This window comes from Lissotriton helveticus, chromosome 2_1 (assembly GCF_964261635.1).
Source record: "Lissotriton helveticus chromosome 2_1, aLisHel1.1, whole genome shotgun sequence".
Lineage (NCBI taxonomy): Eukaryota > Metazoa > Chordata > Amphibia > Caudata > Salamandridae > Lissotriton > Lissotriton helveticus.
In genome coordinates, this window is record NC_136059.1 from 1,878,043,116 (window position 1) to 1,878,066,927 (window position 23,812).

At 46.9% G+C, this 23,812-nt stretch overlaps 1 protein-coding gene across 1 annotated transcript in view; it reads right to left on the reverse strand.

Moving 5' to 3' along the window:
- The window catches only part of PLK4 (polo like kinase 4), a 121,043-nt gene that overhangs the window by 58,711 nt on the left and 38,520 nt on the right, over positions 1-23,812 (reverse strand). Inside the window, exon 8 of the mRNA XM_078676798.1 lies at positions 20,106-20,210. Coding sequence (XP_078532924.1) covers positions 20,106-20,210 — 105 coding nt within the window. The remainder of the gene's footprint in view (positions 1-20,105; positions 20,211-23,812) is intronic.

Genomic DNA, 23,812 nt, shown 5'->3' on the forward strand with positions numbered 1-23,812 from the left:
TCTTGCTTGATAGGGATTGGTAAGTACCTTTCAAAAACCTGATCATGCTAGCAGCAGGAGAATGCACATGCCACAAAGGCCTCAAGAAAACAAGTTAAGGAAGAACTTAATCGCCAAAACATTTGCCATACTAGTGAGATAAACCCAGAGACTGATTCTTATAAAAGGAATACAGGTTAACATCAGTTGCACACAAGGCTGGTTCTGCCGTAGCTCAGCAGGAATCCACAGATAAGGTTCAACTATTTGTGCATAGTTCGTTTTTTTGATATATACACAAGGCTATCCACCTATTGGAAGCAGCGCTTGCTTGGGGTGAGTACAGCATAAGAAATCAAATGTCGATCTTCATTTTCACACTAATTTTGTGGGTGCAGGGTCAAAAGGATGGTTGGAGGATGCATCAAGAAAGGTGATCTGCTTTTTTGAAGCAGGTGTAGCTTTAGGAGATACTGCTTTAAATAGTACCCTTGGCACCTCCAGGTACTACCCTTTCTGCACAAGTCCCTGTAGGAAAGTGCCCCTGTTTGAATGGCTGTCCCCTACTTTTAGCCTGATGTTGATGCTCTTTGACTAAGTGTGCCCTGGGTTCCCGCTAACCAGGTACCCAGGGCATGTGTTTTTTCCCCCTAAACCTGTACCTTTGCTCCCTTAAATGGCACCTCTCTGGCCACATGCAAGTCCCTTGTAAATGGTACCATGGGTACCATGGGCACTGTGACCAGGGAAGGCTTCTAAGGACTGGAGCACATATTGTGCCACCCTTAGAGGCCCGGTACCTTAACACACACCCTGCCCTTGCAGGTTGTGTGTTTTGGCACAGAGAAAAGTGAAGTCTACATGGCACACATGTGCCATGACTACAAACCACTGCCTGTGGTATAGGTAAGACACCACTCTAGCGCTGTGCACTATACTACCTGTACCCCTACAGTGTCTTAGTCCATTCTTAGACATTTTAAGTGCAGTAAAGCCTTAAAGAGTATATGGCTTGGAGTTTGTCATTACGAACTCCACAGCACCATAATGGCTTTACTGAATTCTGGGAAGTTTGGTATTAAACTGCTCAGCCCACCAAACCCACACTGATGCCAGTGTGGGATTTAATGCCAAATGCACTCAGAGGGAATCTTAGAGATGCCCCCTGAAAAACGACCCAACTCTGGTGTCCTGGCTGAGTGGCTGTTCGCCAGCTGCCACCCCCAGACATGTTTCTGGACCCCTGGGTCAAGAGCCTCCCGCTCTCTGGGTCTTGAAACACAGCACAACCTGGGCAGAGGTGCCAAGCCTCCTCACCAAGGCTGGGCAGGGTCAATGAAGGGGAAGCTTCAAAGGCTGGCCGCCTTTGCGAGCTGTCCCAGCCATTTGCTGCTCCCATCAACTGGCCCCCACTGGTTCTAACCCCCACTTTGGGAGGGAGAATCTGTGGAAAAACCAAGATAGGAGGAGAGGTGTGCCCACTTTTGCCAACTCCACCCCTCAGGTGAAGGTGGTGAGGCAAAGCACAACTATCAGTCCCTGCCATCTTGAAGATGGGGGGACCCAGCGAACCAGAGAGGCTTATGTTCCCCTCCCACTGGAGGGTGGCATAATAGGGTGTGTACACACCCCAAGGAAGGGGGACCCATTGGTTCCAACCTTTACCTGCCTGTGAACACCCCGAAATTTACTATTTAGGGGACACCCCCGAAACCTTGCCTCCTCAGACAAGCAAGAACGACCGAAAAGCTGTGCTGAATGAAGAAGAGGAGAAGGACACCGACTGCCTTGGCCCCATTACTACTGTCCTGGCCCAACCTCGACCTGCTCCAGCGGAATCCCAGAGTGTCCTGCAGCCCCCCAGAACCCGGAGGACCTTCCCTACAAAAACTGTCTCCCGTGAGCACCAGACTTGCTCAAGAACCAGAATCTGAGAGTCTGCACCACTCTGAACCAGACGCCCACAACCAGAGTTAGAGAGGCCCAACACCACAAGGAGGTCCCCCCAGCAATCAAGACCTGCAATCTGGTGTTCCCTGATCTACCTACAGCCTCTATCTGGAGGTTCCCGCCCGGCCGGAGCTGGTAAGGAAACGGCCTTGGGTGGCCCAACCGATTGTGCCCAGACAACCCCCTGCATCCCAACTTACCTCTCCAACCGGTGAGCGCCTCCAGGAAGCCTCCCTGCCCGAACCTGCAGTGTTTGTTCCAACCGGAGATCTCCAGTTCAAAACAGGGCAACCGATGCAAAACCACCACCCTGCACCCGGCCACCCCTGTGCCAATGTGGGTGTACCTTGTGTGCTAACTTGTATCCCCTTTGCCCTGAGCTTAATCCTAGGAGCTTTGCTCCCTTAACACAGGGGCCTGCCCAAGAGCAGCCACCAACCAATGGCCCCCTAGCCTTATAGGCTGATATTAGGCATCAGCACTCTGCACCCGGCTGCCTTAGTGCCACAGAGGGTGCTTTTTGAGTGCATCCTTTACCCTGAAGCAGAGTTCTTCAATCTGTAAATGTAAATGTTTTTGTACTTGTATAGCGCTTGTACTCATACCGCTAAGGAACCCTTCCTGGTTTTCCTTGTGAAGTGTCCACTCCTGGGCACCCCCATGGTTAAACCAGGCATCCTCGCGCTGTTGGGGCCGTTGTGGAGATTAAGCAAGCTATTGCCCAGAGTTGCAGCGTGGGACCCATGATTAGAATAGGCACTGAGGCGAGAATATCCGGTCAGAGGAATTTGAGCCCGAGACCCGCCGAGGCGGGAATCGAACCCTGGTCCCGAGCCAGAGCTTTGCATCAAGGTCTGCCGCTCTAACCCTTGAGCCACACTTCTCTGTGGGGCGCGACACCATCCTAGGGTGGGGGGCACCCCACTCTAATTTTACCTTCGTTCCCTGCGTCGTCGCAAGTCTTCAAAGAGAACTCAGGTATGGTTGGAGGGGTGGTGGAGGGAAACGATGGGGCACGAACTGCCCATGCTTTTGTTATGTTAACCATCCCAGGAGGGGGTTAATTCATAGAGTTCAAATGCTTCAGCTGTAGTGAGAGGCAGTAAGTCTCCTCTGCTAAAACCAAAGGTAAACAAACAGACAGGCCTGTTCCTTCGCATTCGCATTCGATATCATAGAAGAGGAGACCCCTAGCCTCCTACTGCAGCTGACATGACTGCTTTCAGTTTAAGCAGTGGAGACATCCGGCCTCACACTGCAGCTGAAGCATTTCAGCTCTATGAATTAACCCCCCTCCTGGGAGGGTTAGCTCTTCCCAGAAAGGCCACAGTTTCTTTTAAAACTACACAGGCAGCGCGCAAAATGCCAGCCAGCCATGTGTTGTTTAAACAGCCTGCATATTGCTTGTCTTGACAATAAAGAAGCATGTTCCCTTTTATCAGCCATAGATTATTCAGGCAGCCCTAGAACACAAGTAAAAGTTATTTCTATTTAGATGTGCTGTTCAAAGTATGCACAGACAAGTACTGACAATACAGCTTCAGGTGACTGCTTATTTTTGTACCTCCTGGGACGTCAAAATAATGAGCTGGCAACCCTAATCACAAGACTGGGAGTTTGTTGCAGGATCAGCACATTATTTTTTCCTCCACCCTGATCCCTGGTTACTTGCATATTAGCAATAGTTTAACACATTTAAAACCCTACGCTGTCATCAATAACATGCTGAGTTACTTCAAGTGTTTGGGAATGCACCTTGCATTCAGACAACTCGCTCCTCATTCTCACCCTTCACTCTCACGCTCACCCTGCACTCACAGTGATCACTCCGCACTCAATGCATTTGCGCTGTTCACCCTGTACCTCCTCCTGCAATCACACGAGGACACTACTCGACCTGCGCTCATGTGACACTTCACTCACCTGTCCCCCTCACTTCTCAATCTGCAATCTCAGTCAAATAAGCCCACCACTAACCATACATTAATTCGTCCCACTCTGCACTTACATCGGCACCCAAATTCATATGGTCACCTCACTCACCCTGCAGTCATTCCTCTTACCCTACTCGCAAACTGTCGCCTGGCTCACCGTGCACTCACATGAGCACTCCTGCCACCCACACAGTGCAGAGGGCTAATGTGCCTGCTCCATAGAATGTGTACCATGCAGATCACGGAACTGAGTGATTAAACAATGAGTAGCGCTATTAAAAAATGGAGATGAGGTGCATTGTTGGTGAGTGGTAGTGAGGGAATTCATGGAGAAGTAGGAAATGTGGGAGGGGCGCCAAAAAAGGCTGTTGCACTGTGTGCAACAAGTGCCAGGGCCAGCCCTGGCTGGGAGTGCTGGCCCCCACCCGAAGGACACATTTACATGCACTGCAATCCAGCCTTCCAGGGGGCCCCTTGACAGAGTCAGCTCTGTTTTTGCCCTGATGGCCTGGAATAATTCCTAAACAAATTCTTAGAAATACCGCTTTGTTTCATTTCTTTTTAATATGATTGATGCAAGGAGTCTATTACTATTTGCAGAGAAATGTGTCGGTTTCATGCAACAACAATAAAAAAAAGTTTTTTTTAGATAAAAACGGGTCCTCACATATAAGAAATTGGAGGATATCACATATTATTCGCTGTAAAATCAGTGGGCTGCAGCTTTGTTACAACAGTGAAAACACACATCACGATCTATGAACATTAGATGTAAACGCTTTTAGAACTTCGACCATAGAGCCTGTGCACCGTTAGTAGCCTGGCTAAAGAGGGTATGGCAGATCTGAAAGTGAATCATTTAATTTCAAAGCAGTACTGAACAGGGGCCACAAAATAGTTTTGGCATAGGGTACCCAAAATTCTTAACATGTCCCTGCCACCACAAAGTCTGTCAGACAACATTGCTCTGAAGTAAAATAGACAACATCATTCATTTATTATTAGCTCTATTTTTTTTAAACATAAGCCAGAGGTGTCCTGAACTCCCACTGCTTCAGTCAAGCAACTTATCGTACCACTAGGGAATTCTCAATTAGGTGTTCGTTCAACGCCCTCTTTGTGGACTTTCAACTTTGTGTTCGGGTCCAAAACAGGTTGGTGGGCAATTATCCAATTATAATGCTGCCTAAAACGTTTTTTAATGTTTTCTAGAGAAGATTTGTTTCTTGTGTACCAGCTCTGAGCTAGGGAGTGCTTGAAAAATCTGACAACACTGTCTCCCTTACTTTACCTGTTTTGGCTGAAAATGTCTGCAGAATATTCAGCTTTGAGAGAAACTGCTATCAAAACTCTTGCCTTTCAGCTTGTCCTAATTATGTGAGATTGGGTTCTCAGCACTTGTGGTATTAAAGACTAGGAGGCAGATTTACAAGCCCCCTGTGCCACCACTACGTCACTTTTTGTGACGTACTGGAGGCGCAGGGAGCTCCTCCATATTTACAAGGACGGGAAAAGCCACCCTGCGTGACTTTTCCTCTCCTTGTAAATACAGCCCCTTCACACGCAGCACTTTGCGTTGAAGGGGTGTTCCATGGGTATTGCTGTGGGTGTTCCCACGCAACACCCATGAAACAAGACATCTCCAGTTTTACGCGGAATCGTAAATCTGGAAATGCATCTGAATGCTACGCCACCCTAGAGAATGTTTCAATTTCTCCTCGTTGTTTCCTCTTTCAATGCGTGATGCATTATACAGCACACATTGAAATAGGGAAATGCCTTTAGTGATTGTTTATGTGCAGGAAGGTGCCCCTTCCTGCACAAAAACAATCTCCCCACGACGCAGGCATCCTTGCACCATGGTGCAAGGATGCATGCGCCAGCGCATGGCTGCAGTTTGTGTGCCAGCGCAGGGGGAAGCACAGAGATGCGTCATATTCTTGTAAATATGTTGCATCCCTGTGCTTCGGAAGTGCTGCAGCGTGGCGCAGCCAAAGGGCTTGCGGTGCCACGCTGCAGCACTGCTTTGTAGATCTGCCCTTGGATGTGGAGCACAACCGGAGGATGGCAGTAGCAAAAATCCATCCACGGATTGACCGTCTGTGGCAAAAAACAGGCACACCCATCACATTCATGTTGGTGGTGTTCTTATCAATCAATGCTATGTGTAAGACAAAGCATCCTAGTAAAAACAATTTGCGCACATTTTATCTAGAAAAATGGTGGTTTGAGCTGTGTAATAAGGCTCTGTCATTTCACCACACCCACTCACAAAACCGGTACTTTACTAAACACTCTTATTGTGTTTAACATTATTTGCTGGATATGGCCCGGGATATGCGCAAGGCGGTCGATTATGTAGTGTACCAGATTCCAGAAATTTCTGTCAGGTTGTGGGGGGCCCAAAATCTAAAAAAAAGTGAGCTGGGGGTCTCAGCCTACAAAAGTTTGAAGACCTCTGCCCTGGAGGAGCACTTGTTCTAACCCCAGAAACTCTACCCTAAAGACAGATTGCTTACCTGCAAACCGATAATCTTTTTCTCCATAGGAATGCATTGACTGTTTGCCTCTGAAAAAGTTCTAAGTGTTGAGTTCTGTTTGTATGGTAACATAAGTAACTGTGTTTTAATGCAAAACTGTTTTACTTACCTTTTATCTTGGAAATGTCCCAGTGTGATATCTATGCATATTACACAAAGTAGAAAATGTAATCTAAAAAGTAATCTAAAAAGTACTCTCAAGAGTAATCTTAAAAGTAATTACCAATACCCACTGTATTGAAATATTGTACAACCCTGTGAGAAAGTGCCATCTTTCTTGCATTGGTATGCCCCCACTTTTTGCTTAATTGCTGATGTGCTTTGACTGAGTGTGCCCTGGGCTCCTGCCAACCAGGTGCCCAGGGCCTGTGTTCCTCCCCTAAGACTGTGTTGAAACTAAAACCCAATTTTCATCTCTGGCCACCTGTCAGCCCCTAGTAAATGGAACCCTAGGTACCCAGGGCATGGTGCCCAGAGAAGACCCCTAAGGGCTGCAGCACTTATTGTGCCACCCTCACACCCACATACTGCCTTTGCAGGCTGAGTGTCTAGGTGCAGAACTAAACCAAGAGTCGACATGGCACACATCCCTGTGTGCCATGCCCACAAAATCACTGCCCTGGCATCCATTAGTCACCCCTCTAGCTGGGTGCCCTATGCCAGCAGTGGGGGCACAGGTGCATGAGCCCTGTGCCCCTACAGTGCCCAGGGCCATTCTAGGGCACTGTAAGTATAGTGCTGCTATTAAGAGTATATGGTGCTGGGAGGTGATCATTACGAACTCCACAGCACCATGATGGCTTCACTGAAGACTAAGAAGTTTAATATCAAACTTCTCAGCACATTAAACCCGCACTGATGCCAGTGTGGGATTTAATGTAAAATGCACCAGAGGGCATCTTAGAGATTTTTTTTATTTTTATTTTGAGAGTTTTATATAGCGCGAACAAGATCTTTGCAGATAACAGAGCGCTTTACAAAGGCAGGTGGAGGGCAGGGGAACAAGGGGGCATAGTGGGGAGGTAGCTCAACATGCTCATGTACATAGCACCAATATAGTATATAACATAGTACCAATATAACGTATAGTACAGGTATGAGGTAGCAGGCATAGTTGGAGCGTAAGTCATCACCAGGTTCATGTACATAGCACCAATATAGTATATAACATAGTACCCATATAACGTATAGTACAGGTATGAGGTAGCAGGCATAGTTGGAGCGTAAGTCATCACCAGGTTCATGTACATAGCACCAATATAGTATATAACATAGTACCCATATAACGTATAGTACAGGTATGAGGTAGCAGGCATAGTTGGAGCGTAAGTCATCAACAGGTTCATGTACATAGCACCAATATAGTATATAACATAGTACTCATATAACGTATAGTACAGGTACGAGGTAGCAGGCAAAATTGGAGCGTCGGCCATCCACTCGCTGTAAATAAACACGTGCATAGGAATGTATAGGCAATATCATAGCGCCAGACTGGTAATACTGTTCTTAATGTAAAACACGCGAAATTGTTCAAGTGTATTTAGCCATAAGGATACTTTTAACTTCTTTCTTAAAAAGAAGGGAGGAAGAGATGAGTCTTGTTTCAGGAGGAAGTGCGTTCCAGATCCTGGGCGCCATACCAGAGAAGGAGCGTTTGTATGTTTTTTCCTTCCGGAATCTTCGCGGTTTCAGCAGAAGATTGTTCGTGCTCCTGGTGGTTCTGGACCCACCTGAGATTGTCAACTTATGAGTGAGGTAGCTGGGTGATTTCAAGTGTATAGCCTTGTGCGTCATGCAGGCAATTTTCAGCTGAATTCTGGCTTCCAGAGGCAGCCAGTTCAAGGCTTTGAAGTCAGGAGAGATATGCGAATGCTTTTTTGATCCAGTGATGAGTCTTGCTGCCGCATTTAGTGACGCTCTTAGGGGTGCAGTTGTCGTTAGGGGGAGGCCGCAGAGGGCCACGCTGCCATAGTCTATGCGAGGGATGACTAGAGCTTGTACTGCTGTTTGGAAGTCTTTTGCTGGGAGGAAGGGTTTCAGTTTTCTCAAGGTGTTTATTTGGAAGTTCGCCCCCTTAGTAGCCTTGCTGATATGCTGCTGCATGCTGAGGTTTGTGTCTAGTGTTATGCCTAGGGATTTAGCGGAGTCCACGATGGTCGGTTGGACATTGAGTGCTGTTAGGTGCTTAAGCCATGTTTGAGCGGAAGATATTTTCGTGGGAGGTGAGATTAGGAGGAACTCAGTCTTCATAGCATTGAGTTTGAGGTGGTTGTCAGCCAACCAAGATTGGGTGCTTCTGATCGTTGAATTCAGACTCAGGATGTCTTTGGGGGATTGTAACTTGAGATATATTTGAGTGTCATCGGCGTACATGTGAAAGTGTACATTGGAGGCTTGTAACAGAGTGGTGAGAGGTTCCATAACTAGGTTGAACAAAGTAGGGGATAAGCAGGATCCTTGAGGGACGCCTAACGATACCGGTACTGGGGAAGACATTAGGTTTTTGCTCTTGAATTTTTGAGACCTGTTGTGAAGAAAGGAAGTGAACCAGCGAAGCACAGTCCCAGATAGGCCCATTCTTGATTTTAGGAGTTCGAGTAAGCTCTCATGTTTCACTGTGTCGAATGCCGAAGAGAGATCAAGAAGGATGAGGAGGCAGGTATTGTTTTGATCTAACATTTGGATGGCGTCGTCGATAATGTGAGTCATAGCGGTTTCAGTACTGTGCCCTGCTCTGAAGCCTGATTGGTGTGGGTTGAGGAGATCAAACTGTTCTATGTGCTTTGTCATTTGCAGTTGGACGCATTTTTCTAGCAGCTTGGCGAGAGTGGGAATGTTGGTAATCGGACGGTAGTTGTTTAGATCGGTGGGGTCGGCTGTTGGTTTCTTCAGTAAAGGTGTAACTTGACCAACTTTGAGGGAGTCCGGGATGGTTCCTTGTTGTAGTGAACTATTGATAATTTTAGTCCAGAGTGGGAGTAGCAGAGGGATGAAGTCTTTTACGGCGTTAGCAGGAAGAGGGTCAGTGAGGTGATTGGATGGTTTTAGAGTGCTGAGTATTCTGCCAATTTCTCCTTCAGAGTAGGTGTCAAAGGATGACCATGTCGCATTGTTTTTTAGTTCAATGGGTGTTATGCAGTTGGGTATTGAGTACAGGCTTGCGTCATTGCGGAGGTCTCTCTTTATATTGTCAGTTTTATTGTTGAAGAAAGCTGCGAAATCTTCACAAGAAGGGGTAGTGCTGATAATGTCGACAGCTGGGGGTTGTTCCTTAGATTGAGATCGAATTAGTTCGAACAATTTACTTGGACGGTTTTTAGCTTGGTCTAGCTGGATTCTGAAGAACTCTGACTTTGAGCGTTTTATTTTCCTGAAGTATGCATTTCTCTTTTTCCTAAGAGTTTTGAGATGCAATGTCGAGGGAATTGATCTCCAGGTACGCTCTGCCGATCGCATAGCCCGTCTCTCTTCATTGAGACTCCCGTTGTACTGAAACCTAACCTACAATCCACGTCTGGTCTGAGAGGCTGCCACACAGCAGACATGTTGCTGAACCCCTGGGTGGAGAGCCCCCCGCTCTCCTTGGCCTGCAACAATGTACATCCTGGGCGAGGTGCTAGGTCTCCTCCCCCAGGATGGGCAGGGGGAAGCTTCAAAGGCATGCCGCCTTTGTGAGCTTCTCCAGACCACTTGCTGTACTCAGCAACTGGCCCCCACCAGTTCTGAGCCCCACTCTGGCAGGAAGACTAGTGGGAAACAGTACGTCAGGAAGGGGGGTGTGCCAGCCTCTGCCAACCCCACACCTCAGGTGGGAGAGGAGAGGTGAAGCACGACCCCGGGCTCCGGCCATCTTGGAGATGGGGAGCCCTGCCCAATCACAGCTATGCTTCTGCCCCCCTCCCACAGGAGAGGAGCCGACTAGGGGGTGTACCCACCCAGGACATGGACCTATTGGTCCCTGCCCTTGCCTTACCTCTAACGCCCCTAAATGTAGTATTTAGGGGCACCCGGAACCTTCCTCCCTCAGATCCCGATTGCAACAAGAAGACCACCAAGAAACAAGAAGACCTGCTGTGCAACTGCTAACAAAAGGACGATGCCCCCTGACTTGGCCCCAGAACCTTACCGGCCTGTTGATCCTTGAACCTGCTCCTGCGAAACTCCGGCATCTCCTGCAGACATCAACCTTGAAACCCCCAGAGGACCTGCTTGCCTTGAACCTTCCAAAAGACTGGGACTCCCACGAGCAGTGGTTCTGCTCAAACAGCATTACCCCTGGTGCCAGCCAGGAACCGCGAATCCAGCCCACTCTGCACCCACCCAGTCCGGCCTGTGCCCGAGTGATGCAAGACCACGAGGACGTCCCCCCGGCGACTAGGACCCGAAGACCAGTGCCCAAAGACCCTCCTCGACGACCCAGACGACGCCTGCAGCCTCAGAACCAGGGACCCCTCCAACCGCGACCAGCTAAGCGTAAGATTTCCCAACACCAAAAGACACCCCTGCACCGGTCGCCCCACGGTCCCCTGTGCCTTCCTTTGGGGTACCAACCTCTTCTCCAAGATCCCAACTTACCTCTGGAAGTGGTGGTCGCACCTGAAGAATCTATGTCCCCGAGCCTGCAGCCTTTGTTCACTTTTTAACTTTCCCATTGGATAACATTGAGCGCCCGACGGCTCAAAAGCACCCAGCCGCAGAGTGCCGCTGGAAATGCAACTACTACCCTAGTCTACTGCCCAACTTGCCCTGAGTAAGTGACCAGGAGCTCAGCTCCCACAGCCGCGTGGCCTGCTTGCTTGCAGCCAACAACCACAGGCCCCCTACCCTCCATTGGATTGCATTGGGCCTAGTCTCTCTGCACCCGGCTGCCCCTGTGCCGCTGAGGTGTAACTACTGTACCTTTCCGACCCTGGGAGACCTCGGAGTCCATGCCCAGAACCTTACCTTCACCAGTAGAGTACTCACCTGAAAGCCGATAACTCACTTTCCTTTCATAGGATAACATTGACTGGTGTGAAGTTTGGAAACTTTAAAATATTCATCTAAAATCAGCCGAATCACGAATTCCGAATTACTCACCTGTAATCAGGAGAGAAGCCAGTACTGTACCTTTTAGCCCAGTCCTGAACCGCAAAAGTAATTATAACTGTACTTACCAGTAACCTGAATTTTCTTCTATAGGAAACCATTGACTGTTTTTCTGTGAAATTTCTTCGGTGTCTATTTTTGCAAACTACAAATATTCCTTAAAAATCGTACCAACTGCTAAAACATAATTACTTACCTGTCTTAGGTAGAGATCCCAGTGCTGAACCTAGGAGTCCAGTACTGGATTACAAAAGGAACGAGAACCTACTTTACCTGTGACTGGAATTTCCTTCCATAGGATAACATTGCTAGTTTTTCACTGAAAAGTTTTTAAGTGTCAACTTTGAAAATACATTTATATTCTTTAAAAATCACAACTGTAACCAAAACGCTTTTAGTTAACTGTTTACAACTTAGGTCCGGGGACTGAATCCAGGATCAAGTCCTGTGCTTAGAAAAGTAATCATTAAAGTAATCAACTGCATTTATGTAAAAAAAACAAAAAAAAAACATTGAGCTCAATGTTAAATTGCGTTTAGAATTGTGTTGCCTATTACAACCACTGTAACTATTGTGCTCACAAAGTTTATTACCTTTCTGCAAAATAACTACCTGACGTCACTCATATTGAGAAAAGTATATTTTGATACCTGTTGGTTCTAAAATAAAACAACGATATCTTTTGATATAAAAACAATTGGCCTGGAGTTCAGTTCTTGAGTGTGTGAAACCTTTTGCTGACTGAGTGTGTACAACAAATGCTTTACACTGTCCTCTGATACTGCCTTACTGCTCGACCAAGCTACCACTTTAGAGAGTAAGGTCAGATCTGACTTTAACCTCTGTTATACCTCTGGAGATTGGGGACTCTATACACACTGCACATTACTTTGGTCCAGTATATATAGAGCCACTTTCTTACAAAACCTGTAACTAAGTCAATTTCATCCAGCTTGCTTGTTTTCATCAACCGGTCTTGAAAAGTACAATTTGACTTACATGTACAAAGTCCTGCTTGGTTCTAAACATAAAATACAACTAATGAAATATATTTCACACAAATGGTCAGAGTTCAGTCTTTGAGCGTGTGACATTATTTCTTGTCTGAGGGTGCACAATAAATGCTTAACACTACCCTCTTACTGCTCACCCACACTATCACAAATAGGTAACGGTATTAGCTAATTTGACCTCTGTAAGCCTTTGGGGAGCCACTGGACTCTGCACACTATACTTTGATATAGTACATACAGAGCCAGCTTCCTACAGTTACCAAATTAGCACTTCTTACAGAATCATACCCTGACAAATTCACATTTCCAGAGGCAAGGGCATCCGTCTTTTACTCTTGTATGTATAAAGCTAAGTGCCTGTCCATGTCACAGAAATGTTGAGATTAAATGTTTACATAGGACACTGGGGCTTTATGTTTTTGGTAAAAACAGTAAATGCACTTGGTGGGGCACATGGTCAGTAAAGGACTTTAAGCCACAACCAGAACTGGATGATTTAAAGAGAGATTTCTTATCTAGCTGGGCCAGTGATCAAATTACTCACAAAACTCACTGTGAACCAGTGAACTAGAGGCAGAAAACGGGTCTAGGTTATGAAAAGGTTAAATAAATGCAGCAGTGCAGAGCTCTGTCTGGGACCTCACTACACTTCACAAATCAGAGCTATGATGTTCAACAGGTAAAGTCAGAGGTGGTGAATTCGCCGGATTGGTTAAAGTGAGGATGCTTTTCAGAAGTATGAATATGCTAGTATAACACTGGTCTTGGGCCCGTGGCCATGTTAATAGTGTTAATTTTGCTTATAAAGTACCCAGGATATCCAGCCTGATGACCAGGATTCATTCCAGCAAGTCAATCGATGAGCAATCCAATAGTGGATAATATCCAGTTAAGATAATAAGCAGGGATTATCTGAACTTTGAAACTCTATGATCACAAGGATACCCTTCAAATATTAATCTTGTCAAATGCGTAGCTTGAAAACTTATATTGATTGCTTTGGTAAACTAGCAGCTTCTATTGGTTACCCAAATGATTATTTATATTTTATGAACTGTTCTTAATGTTTTACTCTTAGCTTGAAGAGTATTGCATACTTTTCTAAAAATCTATCCGTGAAATTGATAAGCATGTTAAATAAAAAAAAAAAAAGATTCTCTTTCAAAATACACTGGTATGCAGCACACAGTTGAAGATATCCTTGCTCATAAATCAATGAAGATCCAATGGCAGAAAAATCAGCTACAGTATTAGGCAAAAATAGGATCTATGCCCACGTCATCGTTAGACCATTTGCTTGGATATACTCCTGCAAAGTAGCATACCTTTTTAGGTTTTGCCTACGCAATGCGTACGAAGTACGCATGCGCTAGCAAAATCTAATGATATCTCGATATCTCTCTATGTGGGGTCGGGTATCCGCCCCCTCCTCCCATTGGCTAGCTCCATAAATGGAGGCTAGCCATTGGTAGAGGGCTCTGTCTGTCAATCCCAGACCAGATTCGGGGGCGTTCCCGAGAATTTTTCCCTTTTGGCTACGTCACGCTACGTCAGCCAAAAGCCGGGAACGCCCCCGAATCTGGTCCGGCATTGACGGCACCCGGAAGAAGTCCAGGTGAGTGCTTGCTTTTATTTTTGGCTGTTCCCACCCCCTCTCCTGCTCTCTGTGTCTCCGGCCCCCGTTCCCGCCCCCTCCCGCTCTCCGCGTCTCTGGCCCCCGTTCCCGCCCCCCTCCGTGTCTCTGGCCCCCATTCCCGCCCCCCTCCCGCTCTCCATGTTTCCGGACCCCGTTCCCGCCCCCCTCCCGCTCTCCATGTTTCCGGCCCCCGTTCCCGCCCCCCTCCCGCTGGTGCCCGTGCTTTGCTCTACAATGCCCGTTCCCGCCGGGTGTGCCGTACTGCCACTGCACAAGCCGTTTCCTGTGGCTACCTCTGCATCCTGTGCTGTGCATGGAGGCTGCAGCCCCGGCGGTGGACTGGCTGGTGCCGTGCGCCGAAGATCACACTGTGCGAAATGACTCACTCTGCAGTCAGAGCACGGAAGGTAATTAGAAAGTACTTCGCATTTCCCTATCTGCTACTGTTCCTACTTCGTATATGTCAAAGTAACACAACTTTGAGTATATATGTTTGAGAACCTAGTTGAAACTGTCAAGTTTATTATTTATTAGTGTTATAGTGTGTTAACTGGTAGCATACTTAACATGTGTGGTTATGTGAGGGAAAGAAGGGGTTCCTTGTACGTTTATTAAATTCGCCCCCCTCCCGCTCTCCATGTTTCCGGACCCCGTTCCCGCCCCCCTCCCGCTCTCCATGTTTCCGGCCCCCGTTCCCGCCCCCCTCCCGCTGGTGCCCGTGCTTTGCTCTACAATGCCCGTTCCCGCCGGGTGTGCCGTACTGCCACTGCACAAGCCGTTTCCTGTGGCTACCTCTGCATCCTGTGCTGTGCATGGAGGCTGCAGCCCCGGCGGTGGACTGGCTGGTGCCGTGCGCCGAAGATCACACTGTGCGAAATGACTCACTCTGCAGTCAGAGCACGGAAGGTAATTAGAAAGTACTTCGCATTTCCCTATCTGCTACTGTTCCTACTTCGTATATGTCAAAGTAACACAACTTTGAGTATATATGTTTGAGAACCTAGTTGAAACTGTCAAGTTTATTATTTATTAGTGTTATAGTGTGTTAACTGGTAGCATACTTAACATGTGTGGTTATGTGAGGGAAAGAAGGGGTTCCTTGTACGTTTATTAAATTCGCCCCCCTCCCGCTCTCCATGTTTCCGGACCCCGTTCCCGCCCCCCTCCAGCTCTCCATGTTTCCGGCCCCCGTTCCCGCCCCCCTCCCGCTGGTGCCCGTGCTTTGCTCTACAATGCCCGTTCCCGTCGGGTGTGCCGTACTGCCACTGCACAAGCCGTTTCCTGTGGCTACCTCTGCATCCTGTGCTGTGCATGGAGGCTGCAGCCCCAGCGGTGGACTGGCTGGTGCCGTGCGCCGAAGATCACACTGTGCGAAATGACTCACTCTGCAGTCAGAGCACGGAAGGTAATTAGAAAGTACTTCGCATTTCCCTATCTGCTACTGTTCCTACTTCGTATATGTCAAAGTAACACAACTTTGAGTATATATGTTTGAGAACCTAGTTGAAACTGTCAAGTTTATTATTTATTAGTGTTATAGTGTGTTAACTGGTAGCATACTTAACATGTGTGGTTATGTGAGGGCAAGAAGGGGTTCCTTGTACGTTTATTAAATTCTAATACAATTTATTATAAAAACAAGAAAAAAAAGGAAAACTTTCTACAAGACATTATTTATGTATAATCGGATAACAATAAGGATGTGTGTGCGTGTAATTATCATTGTAACTTCCTCTACATATTGATGGCCACACTATCACAAGGTGGGAAGTAGGCCCTTTGCAAGGAGGACGGAGCAGAAAAGCGATAGAGGCATTCGGAAGGAGGGGGGGGAAATGAAAAGTGACAGTGAAATTTCCTCGCCCGTCCTCCGGTGGACAGCTCCTGTGCCCGACGCAACCCCCTGCGCGGAGGGGCCACTTTACAGATTGTTGTGACCTCTGATTAGCTGGATTAGGGAACCCATCAAAGGACTCCTGCTGCTCCGGAGGAAGTCGGACCCTGCACAATCTAAAAAAAGAGCCGCTTTTTACCTGTTCCCGGATATTGGCTGTAAGCCCGGGTGGCAGAATTTCATGCCCTTTATTTAGGCACTTTGCCGAAGCATTGAAGAAGAGTGGCTAAACGGCCAGAAATTTCTGGAAGGCACTAAATTTTTTGGAAAACAAGGGTCACTTTTGTATGGTATTTTAAGACACACAACCAGTCTCTGCCCACAGCCCTGTTTGCTATACCCTACTGCCGATCTAAATGCTAAAGAAATGTTGAGAGATATTTGCGGGAAAAGTGGGCGTATTAATCATGACATGTGAAGTTACAACACATAAAACACTCATAATTTAGAGCCCCGTTGGCTGAAATAGGTATAATGTATTACTCTCATTACCCGAGTCCACATCTGTTCTTAAATTACACCTGGTGTGTATTTACTAGACCTCCTTTCCTATAATGTGAAATCTATGACACTTGAAGAAAAATACATTACACCACAAAGTGGTCCTTAAATTAGCACAAATCCAATATTTTTGGGCATGTCTGACTTAAGAAGTAGTTTGCTCATCATAAAACGATGAAGCATTGGCAAGAATGCAGAGGTGGCCACTGCAAAATTAATGTTATGCAATTGATATCGTCCTCTATGCTCCCTTCATTTTTAGTCGAAGGTTATGTGCCATAAAAATGCCCATTATGATACAAGATCGTCCCTGGGCCTTCTGAAACCTGGAGGGGCAGAAATACACCCCTTTCATGTAGTCGAGGGTTTTGATGCCATCTGCACTGGGCACGAGGCCATGGCATTTTAAGGTGCACATCTCAAGTGAAGGGACCTCAGATTTTGGGTTCTTGTCGGTTTTAGGGTGCATATCTTGGGTGGAGGGTCTCAGGTTTTGGGTTCTTGTTATTTTTAGGGTGCATATCTTGGGTGGAGGGTCTCAGGTTTTGGGTTCTTGTTATTTTTAGGGGGCATATCTTGGGTGGAGGGTCTCAGGTTTGGGCTAAGCAGAACATGCCTCCTGGGAGGGGGTTGGGGTCTTAGCTTGCGTGGGGTCATTCTTCTGGCGTTCAGTTGGATGCACTCTGATGTGGGGAAGACCCAATGGGGCGCTTGATGGACTCTTTAGTGGGGCCCTTGGAGGGCTGCCCAAGGTGGCCATGGCACTGGTTAGGTGGATTATGTATTGGTGGGGCCCAACGTTTGGTAGGCGACCTTAAATTGCGCGGGAGGCATACACAGACCACAGTAGATGCTGCGACCAATGTAGATGAAAACATGTAATTAAAATGTCTTTCAGTCCCACTCCCCCTCCTCACACCACACCCCTAGCTGTGCAGCAGATGGGTGTCCCCATGGTACGGAAGGCCGTCCAGCACTGGCCAAATACAGCTCTTTTGTCCGGCCTCGAAGAATGCCTGCAAGTGTGTTCTCCAACAAACACCACCGAGGGGAGGGGGTGGAAAAAAAAGCTTCACAAAAGCAGAGCCCCTACCCCTGACATAAACAAGGCAGAGCGGGCTGACTTTTTTCTCTTTTACAGAAAAAAAAAGGAGCGAGAGCCTGAGAGAATGAGTGAGAAAGAGAGGGCTGGACCAGGGCCCTAGTCCTTCCATACTCCTCAACCCTACCAAGCCTTGTATACCCCTCTTTGTTCAGGCGCCATAACACATCTCTATTGCCCGGAATCGACCCTCTTGCCTAAAAACGCTCACTCTCAGAGCCGCCACCTGTCTGTTCGATTTTTTGGCAACAGGATTCCCTGTTTCTCCTGCAGCTGCCTGGATCACTTGCGCATCAGTGGTGTATTTAAGACCCACTGCTTTAAAATGTCAGCCTCAGGCCTTTTATTTTTGGCTGTTCCCACCCCCTCTCCTGCTCTCCGTGTCTCCGTCCCCCGTTCCCGCCCACCTCCCGCTCTCCGTGTCTCCGGCCCCCGTTCCCGCCCACCTCCCGCTCTCCGTGTCTCTGGCCCCCGTTCCCGCCCCCCTCCCGCTCTCCATGTCTCCGGCCTCCGTTCCCGCCCCCCTCCCGCTGGTGCCCGTGCTTTGCTCTACACTGCCCGTTCCCGGCGGCGACGGCACCCGTGGTCTCCTCTTCGAACGCTATTTTAAAATCACACCTCATATCGTGGCAGCAGCTCCAGCTGAGACTAGTGTGTCTAATGCTGCCATTGTGTGGAAGCAGGGGTACTGTGCTGTCCGTGGACATGCAAGAGTAGCACCTCCATCCAAGAGCAGTGTGTGCCGTACTGCCACTGCACAAGCCGTTTCCTGTGGCTACCTCTGCATCCTGTGCATGGAGGCTGCAGCCCCGGCGGTGGACTGGCTGGTGCCGTGCGCCGAAGATCACACTGTGCGAAATGACTCACTCTGCAGTCAGAGCACGGAAGGTAATTAGAAAGTACTTCGCACCCTACCCCCCCCCTCATACCATCATAATTACGGCTCCATGGCATTCCGAGACATGTATCGGCCAGAGCACGGAGGGTACTTAGAAAATACTGAAATCTGCACCCTGTAGTCTACCCACGACCCACCCCAGCAGTACCATCATAATTAGGGCTCCCGGTGTTATGCACATTCTTTTAGTAATATTTCCGTTTGTATTTCTCCATTTCTTTTTCACTCATCGTATAGGTATTCATATTTATTTTGTGTTCTGAGAATACATAGAGGCCGTACAATTGCATGTTTATTTAACTGATGAACGCACATAAGCATTTTAGAAAATTAAACAGCCAAACATAACACACCGAGAAGTAAATATAAGCATTATATACAAATACTAGCAGCCCGCCCCGACGTTGTCCGGGGGCAATCAGGCTTACAGCGCAGGCAGTCTGCCAAACTTAGTATGGGGGGGGGGGTTTGCAGTGTGTGGGGGGGGGGCTCGCAGTGTGTGGGGGGGGGGGGCTCGCAGTGTGTGGGGGGGGGCTCGCAGTGTGTGGGGGGCTCGCAGTGTGTGGGGGGCTCTGTGTGGGGGGGCTCTGTGTGGGTGTGTGTGTGGAGGGCTCTGTGTGGGTGTGTGTGGGGGGGTTCTGTGTGTGGGGGGCTCTCTGTGGGTGTTTGTGTGTGGCATTTGCGAGAGATTAAGCTATTGGCATTGTAAATGACAATGCCATTTATTTCTGTTAAAAAAACATAAATAAAAGTAATGTCAAGAGCAATGACAATAGCTCTAACTTTAACAAAGGCAAAACCATTGCATTGTAAATGCTTGTTTTATACAATGATTCTCAGGCAGTATATCCAGTCCTGTACAGTGTGCAGGCATTTAATCAATAACGAAGAAAATTAATTGTGGGGTTTTGGGTGCTAGACCAAGCTGAAAAATAGCCACAGATTACAGCTCGAGCAGAGGACTTTAGCAGAGCACTGCTCCCCATTTTAACTACTACTCTGAGACCCACCACCCACATGTTTAGGCACTACTGCTGTCCCCAAGCACCAATGTTACTGCTTTCTCAAAGATCTGAAAGGTCCATTCAGCCTGCGTTGTGGCAGTGTTTAACCCTTTGGTCAGTCTTTTTTTATTTTTTATTTTATTGGAATTTAATATACCTCGCCATCATACCCCACAGCAGTATTCACAGTCATTGTGCCTTTTTCTTATATGTTCACAACCCTCCACCATCAGGCTCACCTGCAGTGGGATAACTGTTGTGGCCCTTTGTCAGTCTCCCTAAATACAATTTAATATCTCCCACCATCTGTTGAATGACTTACTGTGTGCCTCTCGTCAATATATGCATTTTTGATCTACATTTATTTAGATTTCCTATCTATCTGTAATTTAGCTGTTCCCATCTGATTTGTACAATACCACCATTGATGCTGCAAGATTAATCACACTGGAATGCGTCACCTCATAAGCAACTAAGAAAAAGCGTATTGAAAAAATAAATTCAGCTTTAATAAATTCACAGCATTTACAAGGATGTCCAGTGCTGAAAATATTATTTCTTACCAGACATCCATCACAAGATATCCGTAGCACCTCCTTAACACATTCCCGAGAGCTCTGATCTTTTAGAAACTCCATACAAACTTCACCTGTATCGAGGATGCTCACCTAAAAATAGAAATACAATTCAAAAAGATACATTTTTATTTCAAGTTCACACAAAATTACAAACACTAAATATTGAACAGAAAAAGACGCAATGCGTGCCTTTGCACCAATTCTGTTAACAGCACTTAAGAGAAGCACACATTTTGGGAATATGAATATATCTTGCAGTAGCTTTAGCGTGTATATTCACAACATATATTCATGCATGCCAATCAGACTTCATGGGCACAGAGTCATCAGGACTGCTGAACTCACTGTTTTGCTAGAAATGCTTTTTACCTGGGCACATCCTTATGGGAATCATTACAGACAACATTGCCTTCGCACACAAGCTGTGGTTTCACTGTCTACACGCACCAACGCCTTCCTTTCAGACATGAGCTTGCCAACTGAGATCCACTCAGATGCACAAATGTTGGCAGCACAACCGGATCTTGGGAGATTGGACTAAGTTATACAACTCCATGAAACACGGAGCTGCCCCCGCTCTCATCCTCAAGCACTGTAAGAGTTGCACTCCAGTGGCAGGAGCAAAGGTTGAAAAGAGCATGTGAGGGGTGGCCTCCCCATGCAGGTGTGAATGTCATTCACCACTGGCCAAGACAACCACTGGAGGATTGTGAACTACACGTAATGGAATCATATTTTAGCAAGAGTGCATCTCTAACAGTTTCATTAAAAGAATTTGTGGCTAGTTCAAGAAACGTTTGAAAATGTTTGCAGGGAATGCTTCAAGCATCCAGTGTAGACCAGGATAAGGAACCCCCAGATTATTCTGGACAAAAAGCATTCCATCTAGTCGCCTTCCTATATTGGGCCAACCCTCAGGAAAGAGTGAGTTTGAGCATCATCCCTGTATTACTTATTAGTAATACAAATAGTAGCCACTAATTTCTGAAAGGTTGCTTTCGTTGTAGGGATTTTTTTTAAGTGTATTCTTCCATAATTCCATGCATGTGCTCAAGCTACCCACTCAAACTCCCTTCTTGTGCATTAACATCCATGTATCCTGACAAACACACCTCCACTCAAATGCTCAAAACCCAGCCAAAAACAATTTCTCGCTCTTAATTCTTCTAATCAGTCCATGCTACTGTCAAACTCCTTCGCCGGATTGTGTCCTTATTCCTTCATGTAAATGTATGTGTCTTGTAAAGCGCACTGCTGCCCTGAGGCGTCGTGGCGCTGTAGACCGCTGGGGAACCCGTCCTGGCTATCCCTGTGAGATGGTCCCTACTGGGTATCTCCAAGGTGAAACCAGGCATCCCCGGCGAATGTGGTGGGCCGTTGTAGAGATGAGGCAAGCTAATGCCCAGAGTTGCCGAGTGTGATCCCTGGTTAGAGTAGGCACTGAGGCGAGAATTATCGAGTCCGCTGACCCTGGTCCACGACCCTGCCGCGTCGGGAATTGAACCCTGGTCCCGGGCCGTTCTCTGCTTCCGGGTCTGCCGCCTCTAACCAGTGAGCCACACACTCCAGAAGGCAGTCATACTGGTCCATGGGGCAAATAGAGAGGACGAGCTTACACTGCACACCTACTACTGAACCACTGGTGAAGCAGTATCACTTGCTCAGTATTTAGGGACCAAGGGTGGCAGTCTCCCCACCTCTCCCCCAATGTCAGAAATTTGCTGTTAAGACTACACAACAGTGATGGCTTCATCAAGAATGTTAATATAGCAATAGGTGCAGAACGCCCCTAGGACAAGGTTAGTGGCACAATATGCATTCCTCATCTTGGTTTACATACACGGTTTGGGGCCAAGTCACCAAACAATGTTATCATAAACCACAAGAGTGACCCACTGACCCAAAAAGACCAGGATGTGAAATAGTTAAATACAATAATTTCCAATTAGGTATTAATTGAAATCATACTAGTCACAATACCACAATGTATCGTTCAATGACCAACAGTCAAATATATGAAACATAATAAAATATACTAAAAAAAATGTATAAACACATACAACACATGCATTCATAATATCAGTGAAGTGGTCCGTGTTATGTGAACACACAGTGCTCACATTACACCTAGGGAGGAGGGTTTGATCAGTGCTACCACACTTAGAGAACAGACTCGCACGTCAAAATTCCTCATTCCATCACTGAGTGATATTCCAACAGCAATAATTATAGCAACAGAGCATTGAAGCAGGTGCATACATTAGAATTAATAAAGCATTGCATTCTTTTTGGAATAACCATAACTGTCAGCAATAATACCTTTAAATAAAGCTTCCACAAAAAGCATTGTTTATAACATTGTGAATAGTGCTTTAAAATAAAACTTGACTACCTCAAGGACGTTTTCAGTTCTCCACAGCTGACTAGATGCCCTTTATCAGCTTCCAGGTACATGCTACCTTCCCTGAAGGGAATATACATTTGTGACTGAGGGAAAACGCTGCAATGAAAAGGCCGATCACTCTGGATCCCTTTCCACTGCACATCGGCTCCAGACTGGGCCACATGAAGTAAATCAAAGTTGTGAAGTTTGACATTTTGCTAAGTCTACTGCTGCCAGAGGACTTTCTCACTCCTGCCTGTCCTTAGAGAGTAAAAGCATTCAGTAGAAACAGGTGGCACCGACATAAGTTTGCATGTTAAAGTACCATTCACTCACAGAGATCAAAATCTTATTTTTGTTTTCACTTTCTTATCAACTGAAAGACAAATTAACAGGCTACCACTTTGGCATTCACTGCTCCTTTGGTATCTAATATAACGTACCCCTTTCATTTCACCCACAACTTGTATACTGCTGCCAGTACCCTCTAGTTAACTTTAGATCTTTCTGTATCCCCAACTTTCGTAAAAAACAATTCCTAACCGTTTTAAAAATCTCAGGCAGATTCATTTACATCCAGGCACACCTTTAGCTAACACAAAAAAAAACATCGCTCCCTCTCCCCACATGCTTCCCAATGTCAAGTCAGTTGAATCTAGTCACTGAAATTTCTCTCCTCCTGTGCTTGAACGCGAAGAATTCTACCACGTTTAAGTTTACAAGCAAGAACATACAGCTGGTGGGTTCACTGAGCAGAAGATGGCAACTTGGAGACAAGGTAATTTTGGGTGAGAAATGTCCGTCGGGATAGCGCACCAAAATTGAAATTATAAGGCACAGCGGGAAAGAGGAAGGGGGTGGGGGATGGATGTAAGTTGTAATATGGGGAGAGTTGCTGGAAGTGTACAACACTACTGTAAAGCCCCACTACGCTGCACAAGTGGAGATGCGGTCTGCTGCACCCTGGCACATGTTGACCAGTAGGGAACTGGTAGGGCGGTGCTTAAATCCCCCTCCCCCCATTTCCCTGCCTCCTACCATTATCTCTGTCGATCCCGAGACTCACCTAGAGGCTGCTCTGCCCGGATACCTTGTGCAGGCTCAGCCCATGCATGCCGTCTAACCCCTCACCCCCAAACGCTCAACGCCTCCTTCAACATTTAAATGACAGGTTGTTTTTGAGAAATGTTTGCCGGGCAGACATACAAACAGGCAACCTTAAAGTAAAATGGACCAAAGACGGAAAAAAAACTTTTGATTTTCAGAAAGAAGCAGGTGGCAAGTAGCTTTACTTGTGTGTTACTTCACT